The 16,158-nt window shown below is 38.7% G+C and overlaps 1 protein-coding gene across 1 annotated transcript in view; it reads left to right on the top strand.

Annotated features, from left to right (window-relative positions):
- The window catches only part of USH2A (usherin), a 717,315-nt gene that overhangs the window by 450,030 nt on the left and 251,127 nt on the right, over positions 1–16,158 (top strand). Inside the window, exon 40 of the mRNA XM_077759473.1 lies at positions 10,092–10,720. Coding sequence (XP_077615599.1) covers positions 10,092–10,720 — 629 coding nt within the window. The remainder of the gene's footprint in view (positions 1–10,091; positions 10,721–16,158) is intronic.

Raw genomic sequence — 16,158 nt, 5'->3', positions numbered from 1 at the left:
TGCAATAAATTATGACATGGCCCCATTCTATCCTTTAGGGTGCATCTAGGTGTCCTGCAAGAGGAAAGTTATCATCTTCCACTCAGTGTACTCTGCTTTGGAGGAATCCCGGCAGGCAGAAGAACATGAAATAGGGCTCTTGCTTCATAAGGATGCTTCATGCGTCCTTATACCTTTTCCCGGACACAGATTCCATTCTACTTTAGTCACACCTGAAAGACAGACTTCAGAATAGGGAAATATCTGATATTTGGTTCTGCACTATTACAAAGACTAGATTGGGACTGCCTTATACAATCAATTAAGAGGCTTTCTAGTTTTTCACGAAAGAGTTATATTTTCACATATAGGTTTTTACTAGGTTATAAACAGAAAATAAATAGATGGCTATAATCTTTAGTTTTATATAAATATGAGAGCATATATATGGAAGTATAATTTTTTTTTAGAAAAGTTTGAAATTAAATCAAGCTATATGGAGTGAATGAGGACACTGTATCTTTGAACAATGAGGTTTTTAGGGTTAATCTTGTCAAGTCTTTTAATCAGAGGCTTCTTAGAAGATGTTGCTCTGTTGGCCAATTGCCATTCTGGCTCTATATCCAATGAGGACCTGAGTGACTTTCAGAAGACTAGATATTAATCAAAAGACATGGTATTTGAAAGAACATCAATTGTATATTATGTAGAATCTTTTATTTCTACAATACCCTTAATTATATTATTTTAGTAAGGATAAGACATCAAATGAGATAGAATTAGAACTATTTACCTTCCTTAAAGCTTCCTTTATTTCTTTGAAAAGGCCATTATGAACAATAATATATAATACTTCATCCATTTCTCCCCATTTGTAATTACTCCCTAGGAGCAAGTTAGGTACTTTACAAGGGCACATCCAGTCCTTTTGGTCTCTCGGGTACCATTTAGTAAATTATCAGCACAGTGCAATAAACGACACCCAAGACCCAGAAAGCATTAATGCACCACTCAGTGCACCTATACCCCTTTTAGGGGTGCATCACACACGCTCCAGGGAACCTGGCAGCATAGTCACCAGCTGTATACAGATTTATGAACTAGAGAGCTCACACTCAAAATAGATTTTTAAAGGAACATTATTTTAAAAACAACTGAAGATAGACTTCTAATTTTCCTTCTTAGATATAGCATGCTTGATGGCATTCAATAAAGGTTAACTAAAAGTATTTCATTATTCAGCCCACTGACTCCATGGAATGCCACATTGGAAGAGAAGAGAAATGGTCCCCTTTTGGCACCCACAATTTGTATTCCCACAGAGAAGGGGCAACACTTGGGTTTCCTCAGTGGTGACTCTCATTAAATAGAAGCCATGATCTTCTATCTATAGGCAGGAAGTTATCACATAAATAAAGCACAAAACATTGCAAAGTACCAATGAGCATAGCATTCTTTGTTGAACAAACTTACTCCTGCTTTAACTGACCATAAAGCAATTCTTACAGATTCTATGTGGTGAGAATTTTCATGTACTTAAGACATTGCATTCTTTGTGATTTTTAGGACCTGGGTTTGAAGTGAATAGTATTAACCCTTCATGCTCCTTAAGAATTGGTAACGTGATTATATAGCAGGTGTTAATCCAAGAAACCCAGCCATCATTTTTATTCAAATTTTTTCCCTGAAACCAATGACCTCTTTCTTTGTATCTTTCTCGCGCACACTGCAAAGTCATATATATTATGAAATGGCCAAAGGCTGGGCATTTGCCCCTTCAGGTTAAGTAACCAGTGCACGCTTACCCCTGAGACATAATGGCAGTGTACTCTATACTTTGGGTGTCAGTGGAGATGGATGCCATCTCTGAAAGATGTGCAATCGAGTTGACAAAGAGTGAGTGATTGGCATTGGGCACCAGCAGTTTTTCTGTCAAGGCTTCAAAGCATCGCACACAAAACCACCCATGCTGACATCTCCACGTGAGAATTGCACTTCATACTTGATCCTGACCAGCACCTCCCATTTGCCCAAATGCAATGTCTGATATAAACATTCTAGAAATTGTCTTACAGAATAAAACAGAGAAGTCATCTCATGCCTACATTTACATGTCATATCATACCATCAGTAGGCACCTTTCTACATCAGCCAAAATCTCAAAACTTTCTGGTACCAAAACAGGTCACCAAGAGCAGTATTTTCAGTGTGAAATTGCAAGACTGTGATTTTCATCAAGCCTGTGACACAGATGAAACCAGAGAGAGATGCCTAGGCAGGAAATGAACTGTACACAGAGAAACTAATGCTTGAGTGCAAAGGGAAGTTCTCACGGACAGAGAAAAGGGTTGTGAGGAATTTTAAGAGATTTTTTTTTCAAATAATTTGTCATTTCTATCAGAGTGCCACCAATATCCAGTTCCATGCATTTTTAAAACTCTAGTGTGCTGATGCCAAATAATAATAATGCACATTTCCTATGAATATTTTAAATCCTGTTAAACGTGTGTTAATAAAAGATGTTTGTTCCAGCCAACTTGGTCAGTGTAGTGTTCGACTATTTGCAACCAGGTAAATACAAACAACTCATGGTTTTTGGGGTGTGTGTGTGTGTGTGTGTGTGTGTGTGTGTGTTTTGCATGCTGCTGGCAGTCCAACCACCTGGCATGTCTGCAGTTTGGAAAATGCATTAAGATTTTGTTAGACCTGGGGCACCTGGGTGGCTCATTCGGGTAAACATCCAACTTTGGCTCAGGTCATGATCTCGCGGCTTGTGGGTTNACACTTGGCTAGCCACTGAAATTTTGGGTATTTATTTAACCTAAAATACCCATCGCTCCTGATTATATTATTTATATTTTGTTCCCTTTTCCTTGTGTGTTTACAAAGGCTTTCTGGGCAGTATATGAATATATGAATTGTCGCTGCCAGAGAGGCAAGTTTCCCTCAACCTCAGCATAGGGACCTGTTCTTTGGCCTACTAACACCCTGCCCTGTGTACAATATGAGATGGCCCACTTTTCTTTAAAAATGTGGATTCCATTGACCAACCGAAGTTGGAAAATCTGTTTCTCACAAAGTTTTTCAGGGAACAAGATTGCGATATGACATATCTTTATTTCTGTCATTTGAACAACAAACACATATGAAATACACAGGCAATTAGATCAACCTACTGAAAATGGGATTGTTTTCTAAAAATTACTGTTTCCCTTCCAGAACAAAACAAAAACCTAAATTGGTACTAGAGTAGGCCATTTAGCTATCATATATTTGACTTTAAAAATCTCATCATTTTATGAAATTTGAAATTTAAAAACTCCACATTTATATATATATATACACATATATGTATATTTAAATGTTTATTTTTGAGAGAGAGAGGAATAGAGCATGTGCAGTGTAGGGGCAGAGAGAGGGGTTGGAGGATCCAAAGTGGGCTCTCTGCTGTCAGCACAGAGCGGGTCTCGAACTCATGAATTTTGAGATCATAACTTGAGCCAAATCGGACACTTAACCCACTGAGCCACCCAGGCACCCCCATATTTATATTTGTAACCACTACTCTAAGAGGTGTTATTAAATAAAACCTGTGGGATTCCAACAGTTTATTTTGTAGATTTACCTAGACAATTTTTCATGAGCTCATTATTTTGCCAACAGACTGATTGTTCATGAGGTTTGCCCGGAGAATGCTAAAGGATAGGGCCATGTATCTTGTCACCTACACAGTGAGACTTTAAATTCTCTGAACATACTTTATTCATTATATTAGACCTTGTTATTTTTCCCACACCTAAAATCACACCGTGGGCAAAGGATGAAGCAAAGAGGGGCGCTGTCCTAGTACCGGGATTCCGCTTTATTTTTCTGTTAGTGTTTTTGAGTATCAGCTCCTCAACCCCCTCATACATCTTTGAGATTCTCGAGGCAGTTTACAAAGGAACAGGGGCTCTTCTCAAGCAAGAAAGACATTCCACTGTTACTTGAAATCTGCATCGAAACAGATTTCAGAACACCTTTCTTCCTTGTTTGTTGTCTGGCAAAATCTATTCACTCATCAAGCCTCAGCTCAAAGGTCACCTCCTCTGTGAAGCCTTCTCTCCTTCCTGCTACCGCAGAATTTTGATTTGTATTGTACACCATCAATATCCCCTTCTGAAATGTAACTTCTCAGGACCTAAGACTCTGACTCATTTATCTTTGTACCGTAATCCCCCCTCATCTGCCGTCTTGCTTTCTTTTATCATGCATTATTGCTGTTCATCTCTTACTGTGCCTAATGTATAAAATAAACTATCATAGGTATGTATGTATCAGAAAAACATAGTATGTATAGGGTTCGGAACTATCTGCAGGTTCAGGTATCCATTGGGGGTCCTGGAATGTATCCCCTGCAGATAAAGTGGGTTGACTGTACACCCAGGGCCTGGTAGAGGATCTGATATACAGCAGGTCCCAAAAATTGTCACTTGAAGTATCGATCAAAGAGACTTTTATAAAAGCAAATCCGTGAAAATTCAACCAACCAGTTTTATGTGGGTACCTGCCCTGTCCCAGGGACTGAGAGAGACATCAAAGTTACAAGGATGATTAAGACACTGTTCTTTCCTTGAGGCGTCCATTATCTGACAAGGGGGACGTAGAGCAGAGCTATCGTTAGAGTCTGCAGAACTGAGGCCTCTATGTGAGCCTGCCCAGAGGCGGAGCGTTTCCCTCAACATGGGAGGTCAGGAAAGCCTTCCCTAAGGAGAGAATCGGGAGAAGGAATAAGGACTGATTTATATTTGGAATTCACTTAAATATCAAGTTTCAAATATATTTCCTCACAGTTGGTCCAGAAGAAGGCAGAGGCAGTAATTGCCGTCAGAGGTGTCCGCTGACACGTGGGACGAGGAGGGTGGCCTGCAGAATGTTCTACCAGTGCTTTCAGCCTCATGAGGAGATGGGGCGGGTGAGGCTGGGAGGCAGATGGAGAAGGAAATCCCCAAAGCAGTCCTCATTCTTTCCCTTGGTCAGAGGCAGCCTGCTGGCTGTGCCTTTGATTCAACACTGACTCTCTTCACGAGATAATGAATCTTTGAATTCGAGAGGTGTCTACTAGCCCCAAATCATATCTATTTCAAAATGAGGTGGGGAGGGATATATAGGAAGAGAGTTCCAGAAAAAAAATACTTTTTCTTATTCTCCAGACCCGTAATGAGAGTGAACGCTCTGAGTCTTGTGACAGAGAGAAGTAAAACTGTGGCATAAAATTGGATTAATTGATAAAGATAATTCTAGAGCAGGATTTTTCTAGATCATTTAATGTATTTGAGCTCTTAGGAGTATTTAAATTTTAAAACTCATGTGGCATGGCAAACATCTTTTTATTAGTGTGTTTTAAAATTTAAAGTCTCAATCTGTTCCTTAAAAAATGTTCTATATGAGAGAAAATAGGAGCGTTTTAAAGTTAGGGTGCAGCGTCTTTACATCAGTACATTTTATTTTATTTAACAAAGAAATATGAACTATGGGTTTCAGTAATACTGCAAAATTATTTTGCTTTCTCCATTCTAACTAGGCTTCCTAATTGCTTTAAATATTAACCGACACATTTATCCTTTCCACCAGTGATTATAGGTATCTACTTTAGCCAGAAGATCCATGAAAGATAAATTATTTTTTATTTATTTAAGAGAGAGAGAGAGAGAGTGCACAAGTTGGGGAAGGGCAGAGAATGAGAGAGACAGACAGAATTTCATGCAGGCTCAGCCCTGTCAGCACAGAGCTCAATGTGGGGCTTGAGCCCAGAAACTGTGAGATCATGACCTGAGCCGAAACCAAGAGTCGGACGCTTAACCAACTAGCCACCCAGGTCCCCCAGAAAGTAAATTATTTAATCTGCTGATTTTGAGAGCAAAATGGCTCTGTATCTACGTCACTCCATACTTTGTTTTGTGTTGCATGCGTTCTAGAAATATTCTTATACTTCTAGAATTAATAAAAGCAAATATTTATTATTATGTTTATATCCACCCATCCTCAGTTTCCCCCCTGAGCCCTTGGCTCCCTTTCGGGCACATAAGGCACCCTGTTCTTTTGAATCTGGAAACGCCAATTCCTTTAGGACCTTTTTTCTGTTTTCAAGAATTCTCACTTCGTCGCTTTTGATTTTCTGTCCCTAACCTTCAAGGAAAAATCCAAAGCCATTCACTCCAAAACGTGCCCCCGTTCTAGAAATCAGAACATTCTTCCTAAGCCACACTCCCTCTACTCTCTCATGGGAGAAATGGAGAAAAACAGTTTCCCAAAACTGGTTCTCCTGCTGACAGACTATCAAACAGTATTCTTCCAATTTCTACTAGCTTCCTTAAACAACGATGCCTATGCTATGGCATCCATTTCCTATTTTATCAGTTGTCAAGAACTTGCATGTTCATTTTTGTGCAAAACAAGAATAACCCATTTTTAATATTGTTTTGGGATACAACTCTTGTGCCCTCTACATCATCACAAGATGAATATTTCTTTATTTTATTGGTCCTATTACATTTAAGTCTTTTATTCTGAGCTGTCAAGAATCCTTTGGGGAAGTAGTTGGGGTATAAATAATAAATTGAGAAAAGAATTCATGATTAAAGAGAAGCTAGAATCCATCACTCTTCTGCTAACATATCAGGAGTGAATATCAAAAGGCTACATTAACAATTAGCACATAATATATTCTATATAATTATACACCCATATATTTGCCACCTTGGTTGTTAATTCATGGGCAAATTTGGGGGATATTCTTGTGTGGAGTTAATATTACTGAAAAGAACTTTAAGCTGAGTGAGTTTTAATTAGAAAGGTACAAAGTTGCTTTAGGGCAATTGTGAGAACATAACAGGAAAACTGAACACTCGTGGGTAAACTCTGATAGCAAACAAGCGTAGGAGGCCCATGCAAACCACTGGAAGTTATATACACACTGAAGGTGTGAGTCGTTCAGACTGTTTCTTCCTACGCACACACACATACACATGTGCATGCGTGTGCGGACACACCCTTCCCAATTCGCACACCTGACTATGAAAATAAATAAGCAGACCCCTCTAGTAACAATGTGATTGCTCTATTGTAGGCGGGGACTGAACTTTTGAAGGTGATGAGCAAAATAGTTTCCCATAAAAGATAATTTCATTTGCCAAAATGAAACTACTTTCTGTTATTAATGCTGTGATGAAATGGCCTGAAACATGAATCCGTGATTTGCACAGAAAGGATGCTCCCTTTCCCACCTCCGGGGCGGGGGGTGGGGGGGAGTTCTCTCAACAATTACACCCACGGAGAGGGCTGTACAGTTGTATTTTCATCACTGGCCAGTTGAGCTGTGTGGCTGTCATACTTCCCAGTTTCCCCTCCAGTGACAGCCGCATTGACAACATGTTATACTCCACATTGATTTTACAGTTAAGGAGCTGATTGTGATATATAGGGATTTTAAGAATTCAGCTGAGAGGCTGACTTTTGCCTTTTATCATTCCATTAAAGTTTTATAACCATCTTTTTCATGTCATTTCATCCATGAATTCTTACTTCAGAAAGTGATAGCTGCTGCTGTGAGCATAACTTTTCTCATGTTCAGAGCTTTTTATTGTATTAGCAAACTACCCCAATTATAGTTATTACTCATGTTTTACATAATTGTGGTGACCCTTTCCACCATGCAGTAGCATGCCAGTTGATTTGTATATAGAATTAGATGATTCGGCTTATCATTTGAAAGCACTAAATTAGAAGAGTGCCCGGAGTCAGGTTTTAACACTTCCCTGGCCAAAGGAGCTAATGAGGCTGCTTTCGGCTTCCTCTCCTGAATCACACAAGTTTAAGGACCCTTTGTGCAACAAGAGCAAGGGGCCTACTCAGCTAGAGCAGGAAGCTAATAAAATGTATGCTGGCTTTTAAGGGGAAAAAAAATCATGAAATTGAAATTGAACATCTCATCTTTCCCCAGACAAGAGATCATCTTTAAGGAAAGCCCGTGTTCTGTGAGTGCCAGTTCATCTCATTACCGGAGATGTTTCACCTATAAAACTGTGATCCGATTCAGGCGAAATCAAAGGCTTACCCCCATCATAACAGAGAACAAACTCTGTCATTGCTGTTCCTTTTCCCGGAAGAAGCTCACAGTTTGATAGTACACAAATGAGGCATAATTAATTAAGCAAGACCCTGCTGAAAACTCGAAGAGAAATGCTTCCGCTTCTTACATGTGTATTATTCTTTGTCAGAGGGTGGTGGTGAGATAGGGTAAGACAATAAAGGCTTGAATCTCCACCATTGATTTTATGGACCCCAATCTCAGAGGATCTGGTGTTCCAAAACGACATTGGCATCTTATGAGACTCACACTTGTTTCTCCTTAGCTACACCTGGAATGACAAGTATGAATAAGAAAGGATCTGTATCCCTATTTTGATACAGTAATTGCTGCCGCTACTATGTACCAGAGAACAAAAGTAAGAACTGTCACAGTGGTCTTGAGAAAGCTTTAAAATGAAAGTTGACAACAGACTAAAGCAGAAAGTGCAATCCATATCAGAATCACTGTACTTTTAGGACTTTTCTCCTCAAATCGGGTGCATTACCAGATCGTCAGAAATGGCTTGATTGCAGGGTTAGCACATCGTATAACGTCTTTCCTCTCAAAAAAGTAATTATGATCCTACCCTCAGTCCAGCTGATGACAAATATGTGGATCGTGTTGTGTGAAAGTGCGTTCCTATTGATGCTCACATAACCAGCTAGGATTCTAGCCGCTGACTTTAAGAAGCAGTGGGTGTATTTAACATTTAAACCTTGGGTGTAACACTGAATCACATACACACACTCACATAATCAACGCTGTTTTAAACAATTACTAAATCCAAGTCTATCTTCTCTAAAGATTTTCAATAAAATCTAATGTTCACAGAAAAATCTCATAAATGTCAAAATTGCTGTGGGCAGAAAAGGGGGATATAGTATTTTCTTGATCTCTTGTAGCAATTTATAGATTTCAGGCCGTGGTTTATAAGAATGCTAAATGTTCTGGAATTACAGCTGTTACTGATCAGTGATTGAGCCAGATTTGTGTTATTGCACCATGTTCTTGCTTGTGCCTAGAGAGCAGTAAAGCCTCCATATAATAAAAAGCACCTGCATTTTAAATGAAATTTCAATTGAAAAACTTAACAGCCCTTCAAATTGCAGAATTTAACGCAGCCCAGTAAAGCTTAAATAACACTTTGCCTCCGCAGGCTGAGGGGTTTGCATTCAAGGTGACTTGATTGTGTCGCATGGTGAAATTATTTACAATTAAGGAATTTCTCTGGAGGGCTGCAGAATATTTGCTGTTCCACAACACCTAGGCAGGCATATGGTGGGCCTTTTTCAGTATTCATGGAGCCTCCTGAACCTTTATGATAATTGAATCAGTTAGAGTGCTGAGTAGAGCAAGCGTAAAACCTGCTAACCTAAAGGTCAGATCTGTGCATTGTTTATTTATCAGTAGGTGAAAGAGCTAAATCGGCAGCTTCTGTCACAGTCACAGTAAAAAATCACCTATAATATTAACAGGGAGTAGATAAATTGCAAAACATGGATTAGAATGATAAACAGAACTACGTATAATATGGAATGTATAATGAGAGATGCTGAAGGATTTTACTGGGCTGTAAAATATGCAGGTTTGTTATGGTAGTGTTATTGATGATAATTACTTACTGGAGCTCTAGAAAAATGTGGTGAAGCTGGAATTTCGGGCACCACAGCCCTCTTGTATATTTCCCTACTAATATCTTTATTTCAGAACGGCCCTCCTGATATTTTTAATCATTAGCTTTAATAACGAGAAATGATTTTGATGAAGTTATCTTAGAAAGGAAAATGACAGTTTAGTTCAGTAATAGCCAATGAGGACTTCTTGCACATCTATGAGCACTGGAGTCACGATCCTTGTCTTTATGACATTTATGTATTTACTAATTGGCCTTTGCCAAGTGTCCAATTTCATACCTTTATAGGAAGGTTATTTTAGCTTTATTTTGATGAGCTGTGGGAAGTTTCCAAGAGAGATCACTTCTTGAATTTGTTCTACTGTATAGAACCTGGACCCATGGACCCTCCAGTTCTTCTGGACGCGAAGTCAAGAACGATGTCGGTCATCTGGCAACATCCTTTAAAGCGCAATGGTGTCATTACACATTACAACATTTACCAACATGGCCACCTCCACCTGACAACTTCTGGAAATGTCACTAATTGCACGGTGATCCATTTACTCCCATATACAGCCTATAAGTTTCAAGTGGAAGCCTGTACTTCAAAAGGGTGTTCCGTCTCACCAGAGTCCCAGACTGTCTGGACACTCCCGGACGCACCAGAAGGCATACCAAGTCCGGAGCTGTTTTCTGACACCCCAACGTCTGTGATTATATCTTGGCACCCCCCTACTCACCCCAACGGCTTGGTGGAGAACTTCACAATTGACAGAAGAGTCCAAGGGGAGAAAGAGGTTACTACCCTGGTGACTCTCCCAAGAAGTCATTCCATGAGGTTTATTGACAAGACTTCTGCTCTTAGCCCATGGACAAAATATGAGTACAGGGTGCTGATGAGCACTCTTAATGGAGGTACAAGTGGCAGTGATTGGGTAGCAGTGACCACAAGACCCTCACGACCTGCTGGGGTACAGCCACCTGTGGTGCGTGTGCTAGGACCCGATTCCGTCGAGGTAAGACACTGAGGGTTCTGTCTCCTTTGCAGACTTAGGAATTTACCCTGGGTTGACTCCGTGTTGAACAGAGCCATCTACTGACAAAATGCATACATTTGTCGTTTTAGGCATTCACTGGAGAAACTGGGTTTTGGCCTTTGGCCCAAACTATCTTGAATTCGATGTCAGTTTTTCATTTCTCCCTGTATCCCCTTAATTATATTGTCGAGATGCTTCCATTTGCCTCACACACCTGAAATCCTTTGAATGCCACAATGGGATGCTTAGCTTAACCACCATGTCAGATTTAAGCAGATCAGAAAATGAGAAGAGATGGGAAAATGCAGAGGACTGGATTAGCATACGAACAAAAGTTCCAATTACCAATATTCTGATTTTTTTAACGATCAAAGAATCAAACTAATGGGGAAAGGAATAAAAATAGCGTATTCCTGGGCTCTCTAGAAAGTGTTCAATTATTCACTTCATTCTACTGGGAATGAACTCTAGAGGACAGGATAACTACCATTGTTTTGGCTTGCATACAAACTTCATTCAAGGGAAATTAGTGTAACCAAACAGGAGGGAGTTCTGTAGCTTAGAAGCCTCTTTTGTGTAAATACACACATGCTTCCACGGACTCAGTCTTGTACCACTGCCAACAGCATTGGTACAGTAGCTTGCTCACCAGAGCACAAAACAAAGGATATTTGCATAACAGCAAAGTTCATCTGTTGAGATTATTACTTGGATCTATGCTGTGTGTTCTCTCTCCCCAACCAAAAGCAAACACTAGGTGTTGCTAAATAGTGTAAGTTGATGAAGAAATTTAATTTGACCTACAAACTAAAATCTATTTTGAAAAGCCTTTTTGAGTTTCAAGAAGAGGCTGGTGAAAGCAATACACTTTTTGAATGGAAATATCAGAGTTGTGTAGAATTCTGTGGATAATACACTAAAGGAAATTAATTTGAAGTAGATGATATACTATGTTTATTATATGAATTGAGCTACCTTAAGAATTGCTCTTCATTCAAAAGAAAAGCAAAACAAAACAAAATCCCAAACAAACCAGAGTTATTAATCATTCCAGAAATAACTTTTTATTGTAATCCTGAGGGAATTTTGTATGACCTCAGTAGCATTACCAATCAATATAATGCAACATAAACACTGTCCCTTTGCAAAGGCAAGCTTCGTAATGGACATTTTTCTAAATTCTTTATGACAGAAATTTAAAAGCTACTTAGATCTGAAAAAAGAACAAATATTTTTAGAAGAATAATGTCTCCATGCACAATTCTACTTGATTCAGCATGTATGGATAATGATCAAAGGTATCCAAAATGAGTGGCCTGGTTTATTCTTTTTCTTCTTCTTTTTTTAATTTCCACTTTTGATTTTGTAACCTTATCCAGGAATAAAATAATGTACATGGCTTGTCCGCTTGTTAGAGTTAAATTTAGATTAGCTTGACTAGGGAGCTGAATTTCCCAAGCTTGTGCTGACCATGTCAGGAATCTAAAATTCTCCATGTGGATACCTGAAATATATCACCATTGAACAATAATACTAATTTTTAAAAGAAATAACACCTTTTATTAATTCTCATTTTAATTACAACTAGAAAATCAGAAGGTATCAATGAAGAGATGCTTTAAGAATATTCAACTAAATCTAGTATAGGATGATGTGTATTTAAATATTAAAATGACATGTTTGTGCTTCAGTATTATTGACTCACATTGCATTCAGAAAGATATTAAGATTACAAAGTACACCTTCTAGTAATATGGCTTCTCCGTACACAAAGGCATGTGACTGCAATACAGTGATTTCTTTTTGTAAAATATAATATTTTTTTAATGTTTATTTCTTTTTGAGAGAGAGAGACAGAGCATGAGCTGGGGAGGAGCAGAGAAAGGGAGACACAGAATCAGAAGCAGGCTCCAGGCTCTGAGCTGTCTGCACAGAGCCCGACACAGGGCTCGAACTCACCAACCGTGAGATCATGGCCTCAGCTGAAGTAGGATATTTAACCGATTGAGCCACCCAGGCACCCCTAAGAGATAATATTTAAAAGTTAAAATGGTATATACATAGAATCTTAATGATAAGTATCATCATTAGTGTACTGGTTAGGAAATGTATTCACCATTTGCCACACAGAATCTTTCTGAGTATTAGGTGAAGGGAATTTTGGGTAATATTAACAGCAACAACAATAATAATAGTTTCAGTTCTGCTAACATTTATTGAGCAGTAACACACCTGCATGAGTGCCTCTTTCAGTAATGAGAATCCACCAGAGACCAAAACAGAATCCCTACCATCACAGAGCTTACAGTTTAGACAAAACTACACAAATAAATATATAATATGCCCAGAGGACAAGGTCTTGGGAGAAAAAAACCAAATCAGGTTAAGAGGAATAAAGAGTACCAGCCAATAGGATGGGGTAGAAGAAGAATGGATCAGTATTTCTCCTTAGTTCTTGCCTTTTTGTGCCGCCTGTTCTATTCACCGCTACACCATGCCGCCAGTGAGAAGTCATGGTCTAACCAGGAAAGCAAGGGAAACTCCACATACTTCAGCCGACTAGAAAACAAGGTAACATAGTAATAAGTGTAAAAAGATGTGGTATGAGTTGGCATAGGTTTGAGCTTTAAGAAGGGAAAATTTTAGACCACGCTGCATATCAAAATCATATTATTTATGTTTGTTTATGTATCTTGAGGGAGAGAGTGTGTGTGCAAATAGGGAGGCGGAGAGAGCGAGAGCAAGAGAGAGAGAGAGAGAGCAAGCATCCCAAGCAGGGTCCATGCTCCATGCTGAGCCAGATATGGGGCTCAATCCCATGACTGTGAGATCCTGTCCTGAGCTGAAATCAAGAGTCATGCACTTAACCAACTGAGCCATCCAGGAGCCCCCACAATCAAATTCTTTACATTGTATTTGATAAATTGATTATAAGGAAAATAAATAATATATGATGTCAAAGAGGTTATGTGAAAAAGTGAAAGTTGCTAGGGGTTCCTGAGTGGCTCAGTTAGTTAAACATCAGACTCTTGATTTCACCTTAGGTCATGATCTCCCCATTCATGAGATGGAGCCCTGAGTTGGGCTACCCACAGACAGGGTGGAGAGCCTGCTTGAGTTTCTCTCTCTCTCTCTCTCTCTCTCTACCCCACCCCCACTCATGCACACACATCCTCTCCCTCTCTAAAAATAAATAAAAATTTTAAAAAAAATTATTTAAAAATGAAAAACATGCACTTTTATTTGCTGTTTAATCACTTAAGAACATTTATTGCATGTTATAAAGTTGGTAAAAATGCTGTACCAATACTTGAAAAAGATAGTTCAGTAACCTGTAGACTAATTTCATATATGAATATACATCCAAAACTTCTCAATAAAATATTAGCAAATTAAGTCAAGGAGTGTATTAAAAGAATGACATGCCAGAACAAATTTGGCTTGACTCCAAAAATATAAGAATGGTTAGAAATCAGGACATCTATCAACATACTTCTTAATCAACTGATCAAAGAAAAAAGTTCATATTTTTTAATCAATAGATACAGGAAAAGGACTTGTAAGTTTCAGCAGCCATTTCTAGCAAAAATTGAACGTAAAATCAGATAATGATAAAGTTGACTTATAAGATTGCTGGTGATGAAGACACAACTCTTTTTACTTTAAAAGAGTAAATTATTTATAAGATTGCTGTACTCACTGAAGTCTTGAGTATAATTCAAGACTAATAAAAAATATAAAAATAAGTTGTGGGGCACGTGGGTGGCTTAGTCAATTAAGTATCCTACTCTTTTTAAAAACTTTTTAAAAGTTTTTTACTTATTTCTGAGAGAGAGAGGGACAGCGTGAGCAGGGAAGGGTCAGAGAGAGAGGGAGACACAGAATCTGAAGCAGGCTCCAGGCTCTGAGCTGTCAGCATGGAGCCCGACACGGGGCTCGAACCCACGTACCGTGAGATCATGACCTGAGCTGAAGTCGGACGCTTAACCGACTGAGTCACCCAGGCACCCCAAGTATCCAACTCTTGATCTCAGCTTAGGACTTGATCTCAGAGTCATGAGTTCAAGCCCTGTGTTGGGCTGCATGCTGGGCATGAAGCCTACTTAAAAAAATTAAATTAAAAAATAACTCAGTTGCAGAACTGTGATGTTGTGAACAAACTTCCTTGAATACCCTGATGTGGATGCAGCCCCACCTTCCACAGCTAAAGCGGAATAAAAGATAACAGTCATGCAGTTCTCAGTATGCATGTAGTAGAGTCCTTGCTGGGCTCAGACCACGGAACCCACCAGCTGTGTTGTGTGTGTCACAAGAAGCAGTAGTGCTCTCCAGATTGTGTCTGCTCATACTGTTACTTGGGTGTGTACTCTTGGTGTTGCTCATTTAAAAATCTGATAAGAACCAAAGTGAAGAGAGTTGAGTATCCATCACCATTATCACCTATTTGTGAAGGTGTTCCAGTCTTTGATGTCCGCTTAAATCAAACCACAAAATAAATCTCTATTGTAATACCTTATGGAAGAAAACAAAATAATAATGATGACTACCATTTATTGAGTTCATATTAAGTTCCAGGAATTACTCTCATTTAATCCTTAACCCAACCCTCTCAGATAGACACGACTATTATTATCTCCATTGCACAGAGAAGAAGACTGAGAATTGAGAGATTAAGTAACCTGCCTAAGATTACATACAGAGAAGAACCAGGATACCCACCAAAGCAATATGTTGATTCCAACAGGCCACGCTGTTCTCAGTTTCTCACTGAAACAAATGGAGAACATCCTGTCTTCCTGAATGGAAGGACTTAATTCCACAACACATCAGCCCTTCCAAGGTTGACGTATACACCTAACATCATTCACATCAGAATGCCAGTCATGTTTGGGTTCACAATGGATACAATGATCTTTAATTATACAAAGAAGACTAGTTGAAATATTCTAGAAAATTATGGTAGAAAACTATACTGAGGTGACATCTCCTTTAGTATTTACACTTATATAAAGCCACTAAATCACAATAGTATGGTGCTGGCATAACAATACACAAATGATCATTGAAGCAGACTAGGCTTTAGACACAGATACAAGTATACGTGAGAACTTAACTTATTGTAGAAGAAACATTTTATTTCACTGGCAAATAATGGTTTGCTTCAAAAATGATACTGGTCTAACAGTCCATGTGTAAGAAAAAAGATCTTTCTTTTATATCATAACTAAATTAAAATTAAATTTAAAATTTAATGTTAAAAATAGAAAGCTTAAAAACTAAGAAAAATTCTATATGATTTAAAGATTAGGGGGCTTTTTCTAAAGAAAACAGGGAAAGAAACTCAGAAGTCTCAAAAGAAAAGACAGTTATATTTAGCTAGGAAACAATTTGATTGTTTTTTAAAAGTCAGAAGACTC

The sequence above is a fragment of the Crocuta crocuta genome, unplaced genomic scaffold, assembly GCF_008692635.1.
Source record: "Crocuta crocuta isolate KB4526 unplaced genomic scaffold, BGI_CrCroc_1.0 scaffold556, whole genome shotgun sequence".
Lineage (NCBI taxonomy): Eukaryota > Metazoa > Chordata > Mammalia > Carnivora > Hyaenidae > Crocuta > Crocuta crocuta.
The sequence above is the reverse complement of the archived record's forward strand: the minus strand, read 5'-3'. Positions and strand labels throughout refer to the sequence as shown.